Source organism: Astatotilapia calliptera, chromosome 7 (assembly GCF_900246225.1).
Source record: "Astatotilapia calliptera chromosome 7, fAstCal1.2, whole genome shotgun sequence".
NCBI lineage: Eukaryota > Metazoa > Chordata > Actinopteri > Cichliformes > Cichlidae > Astatotilapia > Astatotilapia calliptera.
Window position 1 is genome coordinate 53,689,065 of NC_039308.1, and position 16,720 is coordinate 53,705,784.

The 16,720-nt window shown below is 38.7% G+C and overlaps 1 protein-coding gene across 2 annotated transcripts; it reads left to right on the plus strand.

The window, feature by feature from the left end:
* The first annotated feature begins 3,708 nt into the window (after positions 1–3,708).
* Positions 3,709–16,683, plus strand: gtf2h1 (general transcription factor IIH, polypeptide 1). 2 transcript variants are annotated; one of them, XM_026175650.1, is made up of 15 exons: positions 3,709–3,945; positions 4,328–4,513; positions 4,606–4,798; positions 8,493–8,658; positions 8,757–8,850; positions 9,899–10,048; positions 10,131–10,210; positions 10,301–10,434; positions 10,515–10,602; positions 10,684–10,772; positions 12,030–12,147; positions 13,604–13,694; positions 14,175–14,290; positions 15,761–15,853; positions 15,940–16,683. In XM_026175650.1, exons 2-15 carry the CDS (start codon positions 4,360–4,362, stop codon positions 16,024–16,026), a joined length of 1,653 nt encoding a protein of 550 aa, XP_026031435.1. In that variant the 5' UTR covers positions 3,709–3,945; positions 4,328–4,359; the 3' UTR covers positions 16,027–16,683. The 2 variants fall into 2 exon arrangements, with proteins under 2 accessions (XP_026031435.1, XP_026031434.1); XM_026175649.1 differs by having other exon boundaries at positions 4,345–4,513.
* The last annotated feature ends 37 nt before the right edge of the window (positions 16,684–16,720 follow it).

Sequence of the window (16,720 nt, forward strand, 5' to 3'; positions counted from 1 at the left end):
TGTTAAATCTCAAATATTTTCTTCTGGTACCCCAAGAAAGAAAGCCAATGCTTATAAATTTCCTGTCAGGCAAACCACAAACAAATCATTTCAGCAGCATGTTTTCATTCACAAAGGCTTCTAGACTTAAGAGCTTTTTTAGGTGACGATCAAATTATTAAACATGAACAACAAACAGAACATGATAATTACCAATCCGGTCATTCAAGTGATTTTCTGTCATTCACAGGTGTGCCTCCTTCCCCCTGTAAAATCCACACCAACACCACCTATCTGTACATAAATGACTGCAAATCAGTTGAGAAAGTGGAACTCACATCATGTGAGGGATCCTGTGGAGCATCCTCCTCAATGTGAGATTCATGAAAATATGCAGAAACAAACTATTTACTCATTCATGCTAAACTGCATGTGCTGTTTTTTATGATAATTTCTTATTAAACAGTTGTTTGTTTTTGAAACTATCTTTATTTACAGGTATTCGGCAAAGGCCAATAGCATGATGCATTCATGCACCTGCTGTCAAGAAATGAAGACCAGCGAGAAGGAAGTGCAGATAAAGTGCGCCAATAACACCACAAAAATGTACAAGTACATTTCAGTTGACCAGTGTGGCTGCAAAGCTGCTGAATGCAAAGAGCATGATTGTAAAGATTGTGAAAAGAAAGATGGAAAACTGGACTAGAAAATCTGACAAATATATATGTCAATTATTTCTTCCTAAAACCTATCTAAACAATATAAACTTAATATCAGAAGACTAAAAACAAAACTCGATGCTAAACCTCTTAAACAGCAGAGATGTTTTAGTCTGAAACTTGCATCTTCTTAAGTTCTCTCTTTCTAACTTACAGTCCCTCTCCAAACATTTGCATGTACTCTTTTGGAGGTGGGAGAAAATGATATATTTCTGTGGTGGGTGTGTCCTTTCATCTCTCCAGAAGTCATTCCCTTACAAACTTTATAATGTGCCATTTCAGCTTCCACATAAATTTAGAAATCCAGATTTAACTGAAATCGCAGTAATTCAGTCATGGTTCTTTGAATTGGGAAAAGAGTTCCATATAAGAATGGGAAAACCAATAACTTGAATTTTAAATTATAGTTGAACATTATTTCTAACAACACAATTATGTAACATTCAATTTTATTATTAGCAAAAGAGTTAAAAGAATGTCTAAAATATCTTTGTCAAATATCTAATATTTTCAACTACTTTCTATTTCAATAAAATTCAGCTTTGATCATGATCATGTGTTCTTGTTTTGGTTTTATATCCATTTTCTGTGTGGTCATTCCTCATTTGTAGCAATAATTGCATGGTATTTGAAAATATACCATCATCACTGCATTTCGTTGCCCTGTACCTGTGCATGTGCAATGACAATAAAGTTGAATTCTATTCTATTCTATTCTATTAATATTACATGTATTGAATTTGGATTATTTGATGTGATGCTACTTGAAACAGCTATTGGGTGCAAAACCTTTCAACTCTAAAATATCTTTCTGCAATTGTCATTTGTAATAAACCCAAACGTATAAGCCAATTTGTTGGCAAAGAGTCAAATGCACTTGCAGCACAGATTTTGAGTAGCTAGAATAAAAACCTCATCCAGAATTCACATTAGATTCAGATTAACTCTGACAGAGGGTAGACAGGGTGGCGTGGGTGGAGACAAGTGTTAAGGCTTGATTGGTGACAGAAGGATTGCAGCACGATTGAAAGGGAAGGGTTTCAAAGCTGTAGTGAGACTTGCTATGATGTATGGTTTGGAGATGGTGGCACTATAAAACAAAGAAAAATTGGAATTGCTATATATGCAACTGGGTATAGGTAATACATATGAAAATGTGATGTTAATAACCTATAAAGCAATAAGGAGGGTAAAGCTATTAGTGAAGCAGCTGAGATTATTTGGCCAAAGCAAACTTTGTTTAAAAATTTGAAACAGCCAGGAAAGTAAGAGCATGGAATCTATTTTTATAATATTATGAGCATTAAGAAAATTAGAAAGAGGTATTAAAAGGTTGTTTTTATTCGGGGGGGTTTTCTAAAATACTAACACTTTTAGACTCTATATAACACAAATGTCATGGCAGCAACTCACTGTGTGTAGATGTATGACCAAGATGACCTGCTGAATGTCATTACTCAACAGAATTCCAGAATGAGGAAGAAAGTTGATTTAAGTCACTTTGAACATGGCATGGATGGCAACCAGACTGGTCTCAGTATTTCAGAAACTGGGATTTTCCCGCCATCTTTACAGTTTACAGAGGATGGTGCCACAGTGAGTGGTAATAGTGAGAAGGACTCATCCAGGCTCATCCAGGCTGGAAAAACTGATCAGGAAGGCTGGCTCTGTGGTCGGCATGAATCTGGACACTATGGTGACAGTGGCAGAGAAAAGGACACTAAAAAACTGCTGGACATTATGGACAATGCTGGGCATCCTCTGCACACGGCCATAAACAACCAGAGGAGTCTGTTCAGTGACAGGTTGCTTCTCCCAAAGACAAGAACCAACAGACTTAAAAACTCCTTTGTCCCACACGCCATCAAACTGTTTAACTCCTCTCTGGAGAGGAAAGGGAGGGGAAGCAGGAGGACAAAGGAGGGGGGAACAACTAAGCTGTAGTGCCTTTTCACTGTCCAATACTTTTTGTTAATAACCAACGGCGCAATAGACTTCAATACTTGAAATGTGCAATTCCCTTGTATTCTTATTCCTATTTATTCTATTTATCCCTTTTGTATACTCTTTATTTATATATGTCTCTGTATTTATATATGTTTATATATGGTATTCTGCTCACATTCTGTAACTTCTGTTGGTGCTGTGCTATTTGGAAACCGAATTTCCCAGAGGAACCCACACGAGGGATTAATAAAGTTCTATCTTATCTTAAATCTTATCTTATCTTATCTTATCTTATCTTTTATCTTATTGTCTTGTAAAGTCAGAAAAGACTAGCCAGACTACTTCCAACTGATAGGAATGCACCATTAACTCAAATAACCGCACACTGCAACCAAGGTATTCAGAAGAGGATCTCTGAATGCACAAGATATCAAACTTTGAACGCAATGAGCTACAGCAGGACCACAATGAGTACCACTCAGAAACTCAGCTACAATTCATGCAGACTGACTAAAACTAGACAACAGAGGAATGGAAAAACATTGCCTGGTTTGATGAGCCTTGATTTCTGCTGGAACACTCAGATGTTAGGGTCAGAAACAGAAACTGACAGTTCAGGCTGCAGGTGCTATGATGGTGCGTATATTTTCTTGTTAAACTCTGGGCCTGTACCTAATGAGCATCATTTAATTGCCACAGTCTCCCCGAGTATTGCTGTTGACCACGTTCATCTCTTTATAACCACAGTGTACCCATCTTCAAAAAATATTGTTTCCAGCAAGATACGTGTGCCACAAATCTCAAAACATCTCAAACTGGTTTCGTGAACATGACAATTAGTTCACTGTATTCAATGGCCTCACCAGATCTCAGGTCAATAGAGCACCTTTCGGAAGTGGATGAACAAATCTGCAGCAAGTGTGCGATGCTGTCAGATCAATATTGACTAAAATCTCAAATGAATGTTTTAATCGTGTTTAATATCCTCCTTAACAGCATCGTAATTACTGGTAACATATCTGTTAATTTGGTTAAAATGCACGTTAAATAGAAATCGTACCTTTCACTTCTGGCTTTGGTGGAACGATGGTCTTCTTCGCCTCATCCCACCGGAACCTTTATAGTGTAACACACCGCTCGGCAGTCATGTCGGCGCTGAAGTCGAGTCGCTCGTTGCCAGAGTCGTGAAAAAATCGCCAGTGTAACTCATTCTGCAGTTTTTATACTGAAGAATAAAGCGTGTCAAGATTATGTATTGAGGGGAAGCAAGGCGTTCGTTGCAGTATTGATTTATTTTGAGGTAAAGTAAGTTTTCTCCCGACTTCACCCTGAAGCTTTTTTCTTCTTCACTGTTAGCTAACGTTAGTCAGCTTAGCTGAGTAGATATAATAAAACAGTCAACACCACGTCGACTTTGCATATGTTTAAGTGCCATTAAGGTTATATAGGAGAGACTTCCTAAGAAGTAGAACTTACAGTTATGGCACTACAGTGGAGGGAGTTTAAATTATTATTGCTTGCAGCTTATTTGAGGTTCTTGAATAAACTGAGAAATAAACTGTTCGCTTTTATTTGAGCTACAGTTATTATTTTTTCATCCCACTAACCCATATTTGTTGCTATTCTCCATTTTATAGTGCGTGATTACATTAATGCGTAGTTACTACTATAATCAGCAGCAGTTTATCTGTTTTCTCAGTTAGTTGCTTGAGCCATGACATCGCTATCAGAGGAGGTTCTGTTGGTGGTGAAAAAGGTCCGCCAGAAGAAGCAGGATGGCACTCTCTATCTGATGGCTGAACGTATAGCCTGGGGTCCAGAAGGCAAAGATCGCTTCACAGTCAGCCACTTGTATGCAGATATCCGCTGTGAGTACTAGATGCCGTTAAACTACAAATCGAGGCACAGAAATGCTCATCTCTACAAAAATTGCTCAAGCTGCTGTTTCTGCTCTGTACAGGTCAGAAGATCAGCCCTGATGGGAAAGCCAAAGTCCAGCTCCAGCTCGTCCTTCACACTGGCGAGAGCACCACATTCCACTTTGCCAACGAGAGCACTGCACTCAAAGACCGAGAGGCTGCCAAGGAACTGCTGCAGCAGCTGCTGCCTAAGTTCAAGAAGAAAGCCAACAAGGAGCTGGAGGAGAAAAACAGGTACATTTTTAACGTAAATACATGTATCAAGGGTAATGTTTTAGCAGAAGTAATCACAGTCTGTACTAGCCTGCATGCAGTAATATGTGGTGGTCGTGTTTGTAATTCAATTTTTGGATGTTTAAATGGGGGCCTTCATTTTCAAATTGTGTGAACTGGGGTGTAGATTCCCAGCTGCATTTGTTTTTTCTGAGAAGTTGGATCTCAGAGCTTTCAAACCTGAATGGACCGCAGTCCCCCAGTAGAAGTGGAAAAACCTGGTTTTGTTTGTTATCTGGAAACGTAGTCATTCAGCCATGACTAGCAATACCTGAAATGCAGTGCAATGCCTGCTGCTGCTGCTGCTGCTGCTGCATATTCACAAATAGAGCCTGATCAGTTCTCTGAGTCAAAATACATAACAGTGGTAGTACAGATTCTTTTAAACTTTTACTTCTGTTTATCGGATTGGTGTGGCTTTCCACATCTTTGAGTTCTCTATAAACTCCTATTGAGTTCTCAGAGTCCATCTGTGTGCATGCTTGAAAGTTGTTAATATTTATTTAGTATCATGATAATCCTTTTGGCTCTGCCACAGGATTTCCCATTTTACAAATATTCTGCAAACAAAGTGCAAATTACAAATGCTTGTCCTGCAGACCTGTGTGGAAATATACTCATTATTATTTATATACACATTTGTATATAAAGAATGACATCAGTTCCAGGGCTCTAGAGTGCGACCAATTTGGTAGCAAATGCAACCAAATATTTCAGTGGTGCAACTAAAAAAAAAAATTTGGTCGCACTGTTCACGTAACAAAAAAAAAAAAATCTCTGCAACTCTCTGTGTGGCCAACAACAGACACACATTATGCCCCTATCGTGGACTAAAGCAATCAGAAATAGTCAGGGGCGGGACGTCACTGATTGGCAGTTGAAAGTGCAGTTGGAAGAGGGAGGTGAGTAGCTTGAATAAAGCGATATCGATTCATTAAATCCTGAATTGACTTTTAAATATAACTGTGTTTTGCCAGAAACGACAGATTCTCAGATTAAAGCTCACAAAACTATTTCAACAACCACCAAACAGCAAATGAGAGCAGGTACACGGATTCCACACAAAGACGTAAACACAGAGCGGACCCGACGCATCAGAATCAGCTTTGTCTTTCTCGGCTTTCTCACCCGACAGCCCGCAGACGGACACGCTGTCGGAGCTCAGCGATTCTGATGCGTCGGGTCCGCGCTGTGTTTACGTCTTTTTGCGCTGATTCTGAGCTGCAGGTTTTGTCTCTCTCCAACTAAAATTCAGCGAGCCAGCAGCAAAGGAAGCAGCAAACTGCGCTTCACATTTGATCAATGTCATCATGAATTCCCTCTGACTTTTGCTGTTTTGCTTCCACCACGATAAAAATCACACTTCATGCACAGCTCTCTCTCTCTCTCTCTCTCTCTCTCTCTCTCTCTCTCTCTCTCTCTCTCTCTCTCTGTACTTCAAGAACAGTTTCTCAAATCTCTGTTTTCTGCATTATTCATTCGCTTATTACCCACCAGTCTACCGTTGTTTACAGTGCTGTCGGCCACTGTCTTTTTCTTTTCTTTTTCTTTTTTCCACTTAAATGAAAAAATTATATTTTTAAGGTTATCTGCTATAAAAAGCCAGGCCAGAAAAATCTCCTTCAAGTTTTTCTGTGTTTTATTCTCAGTTACTTTCACACAAAGGCATCTGCTGTGATGTTCAAAATTCTGATGAAGTCTCACATGTATCAATACTGATAAATGATCAGAATTGTAATATTTCTGACTGTCTGGGGCTAAATTGAATCAAATCAGGACTTTGAGAACCTGAATCAAATGAATTATAGAAATCAGTGATGATACCCAGCCCTAGTGAGCAGCCTAGGCCCGACAGAAGTGGATGTAGCTGTGGGTAATGAGAAAAGATGAAAAGAACTATTGATAACTTTTTTGTTAAGTTAAGGCCTGATCCATCTGAAATTCATAGCCAGTGCTCTGACACGGTGCCATCAATCTTTGAATGCTGAAAAAGCACAGTGTATCCAGAAAACACATTATATGCTGCAATAAATGCACTGCCCAAGTGTCCCCTCTCCCCACTGCCTTTCAGCAGCATGCAACAGCAAACAGGTCGTCAGAGGAGGCCGAGATGATGATTAAGTTTAACATTTTCTACAATATTGCCAAAGCACTTTAAGTACAAGATTGTTAGTTAATAATTTACAAATGAATATTGTCTGTATGGACTGCAATTCCCCCCCAAAAAAGTGCACATGTAAAACTGCGGTGTTAAGCGATGCGGTTGAAAAATTTGAGTTAGGCACACCGGTGCGCCCATGGCAAGAAGTTAGTCTAGAGCCCTGAGTTCAGTTTAATTCGATTTTTTTTTTATTTGTTTGTTTACATTGTCTTATATTTGACTTACATTTGACTTTAGTAATAAGAGACATTACGTCTGAGATGCATTTTTAGTGGAGTTGGAATTTATAAATATGTATAAATAAAGGCTGGTAAAAACAAGAGAGGGGAAACATAATGATAATCTCATTATTTACCTGCTCTTTTCAATAATAAAAATATAATCAGCTGGCAGATTTCACATGAGTGGCCAGTTACATTTGCACTGTGGGCATGCATGAACTAATGTAAACAGGAAGCAGAGGGCAATTTTGTGGAAAAATACTATGGGGAGTCAATGATGAAGTGAAACTGTTACTCAAAGAACAAACTGAGTATAAAGTGGTCATGGTAGTAGACAACAGAATAGGAGTTGCCACAAAAGGAAAATGCATCTAGGAGCATTATCCATACACACACATTTAAGCTGATTAGGAAGCTGTTATGTTTCTGTTTAAATTTTGTGGCTGATGAGATTAAACCAGTAAACAAATGAGGGTGCCAGCATCAGCATTTCCAAAAGTGTCTTTTCTGCCCATCTAGACTAAAACACAGACCCACAATTTTCAACCAAAGCTGGACCAGCAGCATTTCTAGGTTAAAGGATCCTAAAATGCTGCAGGAGTAGTGTAACCGTGGCTCAGGGGGTTGGGAATCGCATCTGTAACCGGAAGGTCGCCGGTTCGATCCCTGGGCTCTCTGTCCTGGTCGTTGTGTCCTTGGGCAAGACACTTTACCCTACTTGCCTACTGGTGTTGGCCAGAGGGGCCGATGGCGCGATAGAAGCCTCGCTTCTGTCAGTCTGCCCCAGGGCAGCTGTGGCTACAACTGTAGCTTGCCTCCACCGGTGTATGAATGTGAGAGTGAATGAATAGTGGTATTGTAAAGCGCTTTGGGTGCCTTGAAAAGCGCTATATAAATCCAATCCATTATTATTATTATTATTATTATTATTATTAAATGGTGTGTGGGAATATTGTGATTAAAAACACTTCATTCTACATGGGTGTGTCTGATCTTACAAGATATGGCTAAAATTAATAAAATAAATACAATTAACAAAAACTCTAAAACCAAATTGACTTTGTAGTCCAATAAAAGTTAACAAAATGAATGTCTGCATAATAGTACACAGATCTGGCACTTCTTGAGTCAAAGATCGAATTGTCAATTTGTATCTATCTTAGTTAATGAGCTGACTGAGAAACAGTAAAGCAAATAAAGATGCTCCCAGCTCCTTTACATTTTTATGTGTCAACACACTTTTACTCTTTTATTTTTGTACTTTCTCCTGCAGGATGCTTCAAGAAGATCCGGTGCTTTTCCAGCTATATAAAGACCTTGTGGTGAGCCAAGTGATCAGTGCTGAGGAATTCTGGGCCAACCGGTTAGGAGGCATTAACAACACAGACCCCTCACCGTATAACAACAAACAGGAAGTTGGTATATCTGGAGCCTTTTTGGTGAGTCCATGAAGTCTGACATAATTATGTCACATTTTCTAATCTGAAGCTCTTACCTACAGCTAAAGTTTAACAGACCTCACTTTTATGCTCCACAGGCAGACATTAGACCTCAAACTGATGGTTGCAATGGCTTGAGATATAACCTGACAGCTGACATTATTGAATCCATCTTCAGAACATATCCTGCAGGTAAAGAATTATGTTATCTCCAACTCTTAAGCCCTTAAAAATCCCAGGAAGTGGTTATTACAAGCTCAGGTTTTTATTTCAGTCAAAGCCTGCAACAATGATTTTTAGGGCTGTTCGATATTACAATATTTATCAGATGACGATATGAAAACGTCTATCGTTTTATATTACGCTGTTCTTCTATCGTTTTATATTACGCTGTTCTTTGTTTCATGGTGTCGCAAAATAAAAAGTTTACGGCAATATTTTTTTCATGGTTTTGATGGTCACTGGCTATATTAATAAGTTCTCTCTTACTCTAATATTTAAAATAACTACACTACGGATGGACAAGCGACTGTTTTTACGCGTTGTCGTTAGCAAAAATGACAGTAAACTCAGCGTGTGGCTCCGCCGTCCGCTTGTTTATTTTCCACATAAACCTTTCACAATAAAGCTGAAGATCCTGTTGTGATTTTTCATAATAAACTGAAATGATGACAAACAGAAAGACCAGTCAAAACAAATCAAGGACCTTATTTCTAAACGAGGGGCTACCTCTGAAGCATGGACATTGTTATGAAAAGTCTGACATGGACTGTACTATGCAAATTATGCAGGAAACCGGTCCCCACCTCAGACTCAAACACGGCAAACGTCTTTTACCACCTACTTAAGAGTCACATAAAAGAATATGGAGAGAGTGCTCAAGATAAACCATGCGTCGGTCAAAACACTCGACTCCAGGTACACGACGCCCAGCTGGAAATACTTCACGCAATTCGTGTTACTCGAGATTCAAAGAATTTACAGAAAATGTAAAAGTTTTTGTGATGTATATCGTTGTTGGGACGATAAATGTCTTGTATCGGGATATGAGATTAATGATTTTAATAACTGGCATGAAATCAATCAGAAAGGAAGCAAAACTACAATTTTCTCACTGAAGCAAAGTCAGTGAGAAAACTGCATAGAGGCTTCGATGTTCTTCCTCAGTCTATTAAATGTGCAGCTGGTGTCCCTCATGACATTTAGAAATTAATTTTTTGACTTTGCATTTTACTTGCAGTGAAGCAGAAGTATAGCGAAAATGTGCCTCATAACCTGACAGAAAAGGAGTTCTGGACCCGCTTTTTCCAGTCCCATTATTTTCACAGAGACCGCATCAACACAGGGACACAGGATATCTTCTCAGAGTGTGCAAAGCAGGATGAGAAGGGTAGGCAATCTGACTCCTTTCTAGGACTGCCACCACACGTAAGAAGCCATTAATGTAAAGTTTTAACATTCAATCCATGCAGGGTTAAAGACTCTCGTGACTCAAGGAGTAAAGAATCCTTTGGTTGACCTCCAGTCGTTGGAGGATAAAACATTAGATGAGGTGAGATGATTAGCCATCCTCAGTCATTTGTGATAACTCTTTAATCGTTTACCTTCCTTTACATATCAAAACCTGTTTTTTGTGACACAGGGTTATGGAATTTGCACAACACAGCCCTCAACTTCCAATGCAAACAAGTCGGTGAAGGACAGCAGCAACTCTGCCATTATAAAGCGGTTCAACCATCACAGTGCCATGGTCCTGGCAGCAGGCTCAAGGAGAGGGTAAAGAAGTCACACTTAAACCTGAGTGCAAGCTTTTCAGCGTCTTTTATCATTTTCCTGAAAATCTCCTGCTTTTGAAGGGAGTTGGCGTCTGACCAAGCCAGTGAGACGAGCAGTACAGATGGAAACTCGAGGGATTCTGACTTCTTTCAACCTCCTGTTAAGAAGGTACAATGGCTTTGCTTTTTTACAGTATTGCTCTCTGTGTAGCAGCTTCACTGACTCTGTTCTGTGGACAAACTTTCTTAGGTTAAACTACAGGAAGCCATAGAATTTGAGGATCTGCAAAGGGAAAACAGACCAAAAACAGTCCCATTAAACCTGAAGAAGTCTGACAGGTACCACATGTCCACTTATTTTCATATATTATTAAATTCTTTCTGGGTGACTCCATGTTTTTTTAATCTAATAATATCATCAGTTAACAAGTGTAAAGTGATTCTAAATTATCGTTAGTTAATAAATTTAAAACATACACAACTTATGGGCTGCCTGTAGCTCAGGAGATAGAGCAGCTCATCTGCTAATCGGAAGGCTGGTGGTTTGATCTCTTGCTACTGAAGTCTGCATGCCAAGATACTAAAACACCATACGAAGAGCCAAGATGGAGTTAGTTTGGGCAAGATACGAACCCCAAGTTGCTCTCAAGTTGTGTGTGAATGTTAGATAGAAAGCACGTAGAAAAAGCAATAAATGAAAGAATAAAGTGAATGGGTGAGTGAGGCAGGTTGAATAAAGTGCTTTGAGTCCTCAGGTAAAGTAGAAAAGTGCTATATGAGAACCAGTCCATTTACCGTTTAGTTTATTGTTTTGTTTTTACCTAAAATTTAAAAACATCTAGGTTAACATACAAACAGCTGATGTAATTTAGCTGTCTTTATTTTCCAAGAATTTTGCAGTTTATGAAATTGTTCAGTAAGCTGTGTTTGTGTTTTGAAATGTAGTTTATTGAGAGATTTTTGCAGATGAGGAAGTTGACAGAACAAAGACGGAAGTTTTGGAAAGTCCGGTGGTTTTTGATTGCATCATTGCCTGGCTGTATCTTTTGACTAAACAATTATTAGCTCAGTAGTTCTTACCTGCGACTTCTTCTGTATATTGTTTACATGAGTTAAATAAATTGAACACAAACTCTTCACATCAGAAGCCAAAAAAGATCACATCCACATATAATGCTAGTTTATTTTCCCAACAGAAATTATATCTATTAATCTTAGTTTCATGCCATGTTTTTCCCTGCACTGGCTCGCAGCTCACAGAAGCACTGCATTAGGTGCTGATTAGCTGTCAGGTTTAGAAAAGTTTGTATAGCCGGGATAGTTTGTAGAACTCTACAGACAAAAATCAGCCAAGCAAAATTTGAGAAGAGGGTTTGTTGTTGCTGATCCTTACTTCTTTTGTATAAAGTTCTCACTTGCAGTGTTTCATAATAGATGTGATGTAATACAAGGTCAAATGTTTTTGCTACAGCTTACTGTTGCTATAGCACAAGGGGCTGCTCTTCTATTTTGCAGCACTGATTCATGTTTTAGGCTAACAAAACTGCCTCGTTTTTAGTCAGACTATCCAATGTGTCTCACTTCTCTTTTTATAAGGTATGCTCATGGACCTGTGCCACTTCAATCCCAGCAGTATACAACTAGCCAAGATATCATCAACTCTGTCAACTACATCCGTCATGAGATGGCTAGTTACAAACCCAGCCTCACTCAGGTTAGAGCTCAGACTTTGTGTTTCTGTTACTTTAGCATTTGGCTAAAGATGATGTCATCAGATCTTAACCTGCATTCACATACTCATTCAGACTACAATTAGATGCATGCGTGCTATTGATGAGCCTCTGTTGTGATTCAACTGATCTTTGGAGTCATTCGTGCACAGCTGTGAAGTTTAGCAACTAATTTTCAGGTAAAGTTCAGGAGAACACGTGTTAGGGAGGTGCCCAACAAAGAGTCTGATATCCCTGTGATGTTGTTGTTCTTTCAGCTTAGAATTCAGTGTCGCTCCAGGCACATGTTTAGGATGTAAGCCTCCAGTACTTTGTGTCAGAAAGTCAAGGCAGAAAGGCTTTTAAACACATAGTTAATGTTGTAAACAAGTCCATTTAAATGGAACTATAAGCCAGGAAGTTGAGTGCTTAAACCCATCACAAAGCAGCCCTGTCATTTACTAGGAAAACCTTGGCAGACATCCATTTTTTATGACTCTTCCCTCAGAGATGGGACATTTCACATACTGAAGCTTATATTCAGTGTTGCCCCTGTCAGCGGATTGGGAGACATTTCATTGTCCCAGACTGCAATAAGTAGATGATGTTGATATTTTCACTTTCAAATGGTGATTATCAGAGCTTTCTTATATATTGTAAACTTTGTAATGTATTGCAATATTTAATTAGTTCAGTCTGCTACTGTTATTGTCTTGGAGCAACTGTAATCCACATCATTTCCTTATTAGGGATTATTGAAGTATTCTGATTCTGATTAACAGATGAGACAATTTTGGAATTAATTTATTCTTTGGTAGAAAAAAAAAGATTTAGATTATCGTACTTGAGTATTTAAATTGTTAGAAATAATCTAATAATTCAGGTAGTGACCGAAAGAGCGAGATCAGGAAAACATAGGTGGAAATTGGCTTCCTCCGAAGGGTGGCTGGCCTCTACCTTAGAGATAGGGTGAGAAGTTTGGCCATTCGGGAGGGGCTCAGAGTAGAGCCGCTGCTGCTCCACATCGAAAGGAGCCAGTTAAGGTGGTTCGGGCATCTGACAAGGATGCCTCCTGGGCCCCTCCTGGGCAAGGTTTTCCGGGCATGTCCCACCGGGAGTAGGCCCCGGGGCAGACCCAGGACACGCTGGAGAGATTATATCTCTTGGCTGGCCTGGAATGCCTTGGTGTTCCCCCGGATAAGCTAGAGGAGGTGGCTGGGGAGAGGGAGGTCTGGGTTTCTCCGCTTGGGCTACTGCCCCTGCGACCCGGCCCCGGATAAGCGGAAGAAAATGGATGGATGAATAATCAAACCTCTCAGAGCTAAAAAAAAAAATTCAATTTCAGATCCTCTACATTTAATTTTACTGTTGATATCACTGTAATTACTTAATCTGCTTACTGTTACAGCTTTATCAAATTATGAGCATGACAGATTTTAACTACAGTCACGCTTTTTGTAGGTGTTGTCCAGCACAGCAGCTACTTCTGCCATTGCAGCACTTTCTCCAGGTGGCGTCCTCATGCAGGGAGGTGCACAGCAAGCCATAAATCGTAAGTGTGTACTACAGATTTGGTAAAAGCATTGTTGCTGACTGTTGGCAAGCTATAAACGATTGAGCAATATGATGAATGTCAGCTGAGATGTGGGCTGATCAAGTAGAGTTGTCACCCGGGGCGAGCGGTGTGGACAACTTGTGAACAAGGCAACGTAGGATTTTCCAATTCATATCATAGGTGCATTTAATAAAAATCTTGGACAGTTTAAATCTCAATGACCTCAACGTCACAGGTAGAAGTTTCTGGAAATCTTGTTAATGCGATAACTCAAAAAGGAAGCCACCTAGGATTTTGATATTCATATGTTAGGTGTATCTGCTAGGAGGCTGAGGGGGTAGCACTGGCAGCTGCCAGTATTTTTCTATCCTTAAATGTGTTTAATTTCCACCACGAAAACGATCGGTTGTCTTGTATTGAAACATATTTTACCTAACAGCTTTGAGAATAATTAAGGTTTGTCTTTTTTCCTTCCAGAAATGGTACCGACCGAGGTTCAGGGAGAGTTGAAGCATCTTTATGTAGCTGCTGGAGAGCTATTGAGACACTTCTGGTCCTGTTTTCCTGTAAATACACTGTTTTTGGAGGAGAAGGTGACTGACATTCATTTTGTTTCCATTATCCCTGTGACCCATATATTTGACTACACAAGAAAATCATCTTTGTATTTAATGTATATTTCTGCCTCCATGTAGTTTTGGGAGCAATTAATTAATTAGCATTAATATTGAGTGAACATTAACATAAGTACTGTGCAAAAGTCTTGAGCCAATCTTTTTATATATATATATATATATATATATATATATATATATATATATATATATATATATATATATATATATATATATATATATATATATATATATATATATATATATATATATATATATATATATATATATATATATATATATATAAAAAATTTATTTCTAGGACAATGGGAAATAGGTGCTGTGTGTACAGTATATAAGGAAAAAACTGTTTGTACAATTCTAACAAAAGCGAAAGTTTATATTTGGTATGACCACCTTTATTCTTCAACGCAGCCTGAACTCTCTTAGGCAAGCTTTTATGTAATTTCTCTAAGTAGCCCTTTAGAAATATTTCTTCTGGCTTCTTGAAGGATATTGTGTTTGGGATCATTATCATGCTGTAAAATAAAGCAGATGTTTTCCGAACAGTATTGCAAAAATACTAAAATATGTTATCTTTGCCATTTTTCATAGAGTGAACTAAAGAATGAGGAGAAATTGTGTGGTTTTTGCATGTGGGGGGGTGTCAGGCTGCTAGTAACAAAATGTGAAAAATTACAAAAAATTGGCTCTTTTTTTTTATGCCTGCTGATTTCGTAGGTCAGTAATATGTCTGTGTAGGTTCTCAGTCATCCAGGTCATGGTACTCTATGGAGCTTGGAAAGAAAGTGGCTGGATTTCTTTAAGTTTTCATTTTCACAAAATGAAAAGTCTGCTCGCTTTCTGTCTAAGCTTCTTAGACCGAAAGGTCAGCAAAATATATCAAAATGAGGGGTGGCTCAAGACTTTCTTGAGTTTTGAAATTAAAGTGGAAGAGAAAGGCTTTTGTCTTTAAGTTTTTTGACACATCTTAGTAGCAGCTTTCCTAATTGCACTGTTATTTCAGGTTAAAAAGACCTGTGTAAATGAATTTGACTCTTAACTGAAATTATCACTAATACATTAAAACTGAAGCTATAAAATCCCATGTAAAATCTTGGTAAAATAAATAAAAAAGACAACTGTTTTTAACAGTTTGCTGACTTGGCCCTTTTTCTCACTTTGACAATATTGTGACATCTGTGACTCATCCCACCAGCGTAACTAATCCCAGCATTTAAGAAATGTCCTGCAAACTCATAGGTAAACTAAGTAAAACAATAACTATACTTAACTGGGTATTTGCTATGAAAACTAGTAGACATGCTTGCCACCGTAAAGCTGAAACTTATGTGAATTAGTTGACTTCTATCCATGTCTGCACACCATTAACTTAGTCTTTGTTTGTTTTTTAAATTTATGTGTTTCATGTTTTATTTTTTCTTGCAGGTGATTAAAATGAAGTCGAACCTCGAGAGATTTCAAATGACTAAGCTTCATCCTTTCAAGGAGAAAATTCAGCGTCAGTATTTGAGTACAAATGTAAGTTTTTGAGCCATCGACAGTGTTGCACAGACTTTCTTTCACCTCGTAGATGTAGCGCTAAAGTCTCTTTGGTGTTCCCACAGCTCACAGGGCACTTGGAGGAAATGCTGCAGACTGCCTATAGCAAGTTCCAGGTCTGGCAAACTCGTCGGATGATGAGGAAAACCTGAGCTCTGACAGTTTTTCAAAGAGAAGCCAAGAAAGACAGTAAAGTGGTCGGACAAATGACTTGTGAAGGTCCTCCGAACTGCTGTGAGCAGACCACAGACTAAAGCCTAATGGAACACAGTTCACAAGGGCTTAATGAGGAGGATATAGAGGGATGCTGCTACAACCCCAAATGTTCAACAAAGACTAACTGCATTTCAGTCACAGAAAACTGTAATTAGTTTCTTTCTCTTTTCTTTGTCTTTTCCTGGTGTTTGAGAGATTGGTGCCTGTAATGGTTAAAACAGGACTTTTAAAAGGGTTTAACATGACCAAAATGCAGATGGAAATGAATAAAACTACAAAAACGGCTCTCAGGACAACAGTGTGAGATGCAAGTGGAGGACTGCCAATGTGTTTCATCAGTGCACAGAACAGAACGAAATGTGCATTGATGTGCAAGACACCCTTCTGAACTCTGGATAGATTTGTTGGAATAGTTGTCCGGAAAATCTTAATCAAGAGGGGACGTGAATATAGCAATACTGTAAAGACATTTCACACACGAGTGCATTAGTACATGTGGCTCAAATCACACGGTCACTGATTTGTAACGTCTGCACTGAAGACAGAAATGTAACTCTGAAATAAAGTGAGGCATAAAGCTTTTGTTCATCATACTGCTTGTGTAGGCTTAGTTATTTCATTTAAATCTCC

Bases quoted from the DNA above. Each gene is read 5' to 3' on its own strand.
- gtf2h1 (XM_026175650.1), top strand. From the start codon at position 4,360: ATGACATCGCTATCAGAGGAGGTTCTGTTGGTGGTGAAAAAGGTCCGC. The intron at 10,049-10,130 runs GTAGGCAATCTG...CAATCCATGCAG, and splicing joins TGCAAAGCAGGATGAGAAGG to GGTTAAAGACTCTCGTGACT. The intron at 10,773-12,029 runs GTACCACATGTC...TCTTTTTATAAG, and splicing joins AACCTGAAGAAGTCTGACAG to GTATGCTCATGGACCTGTGC.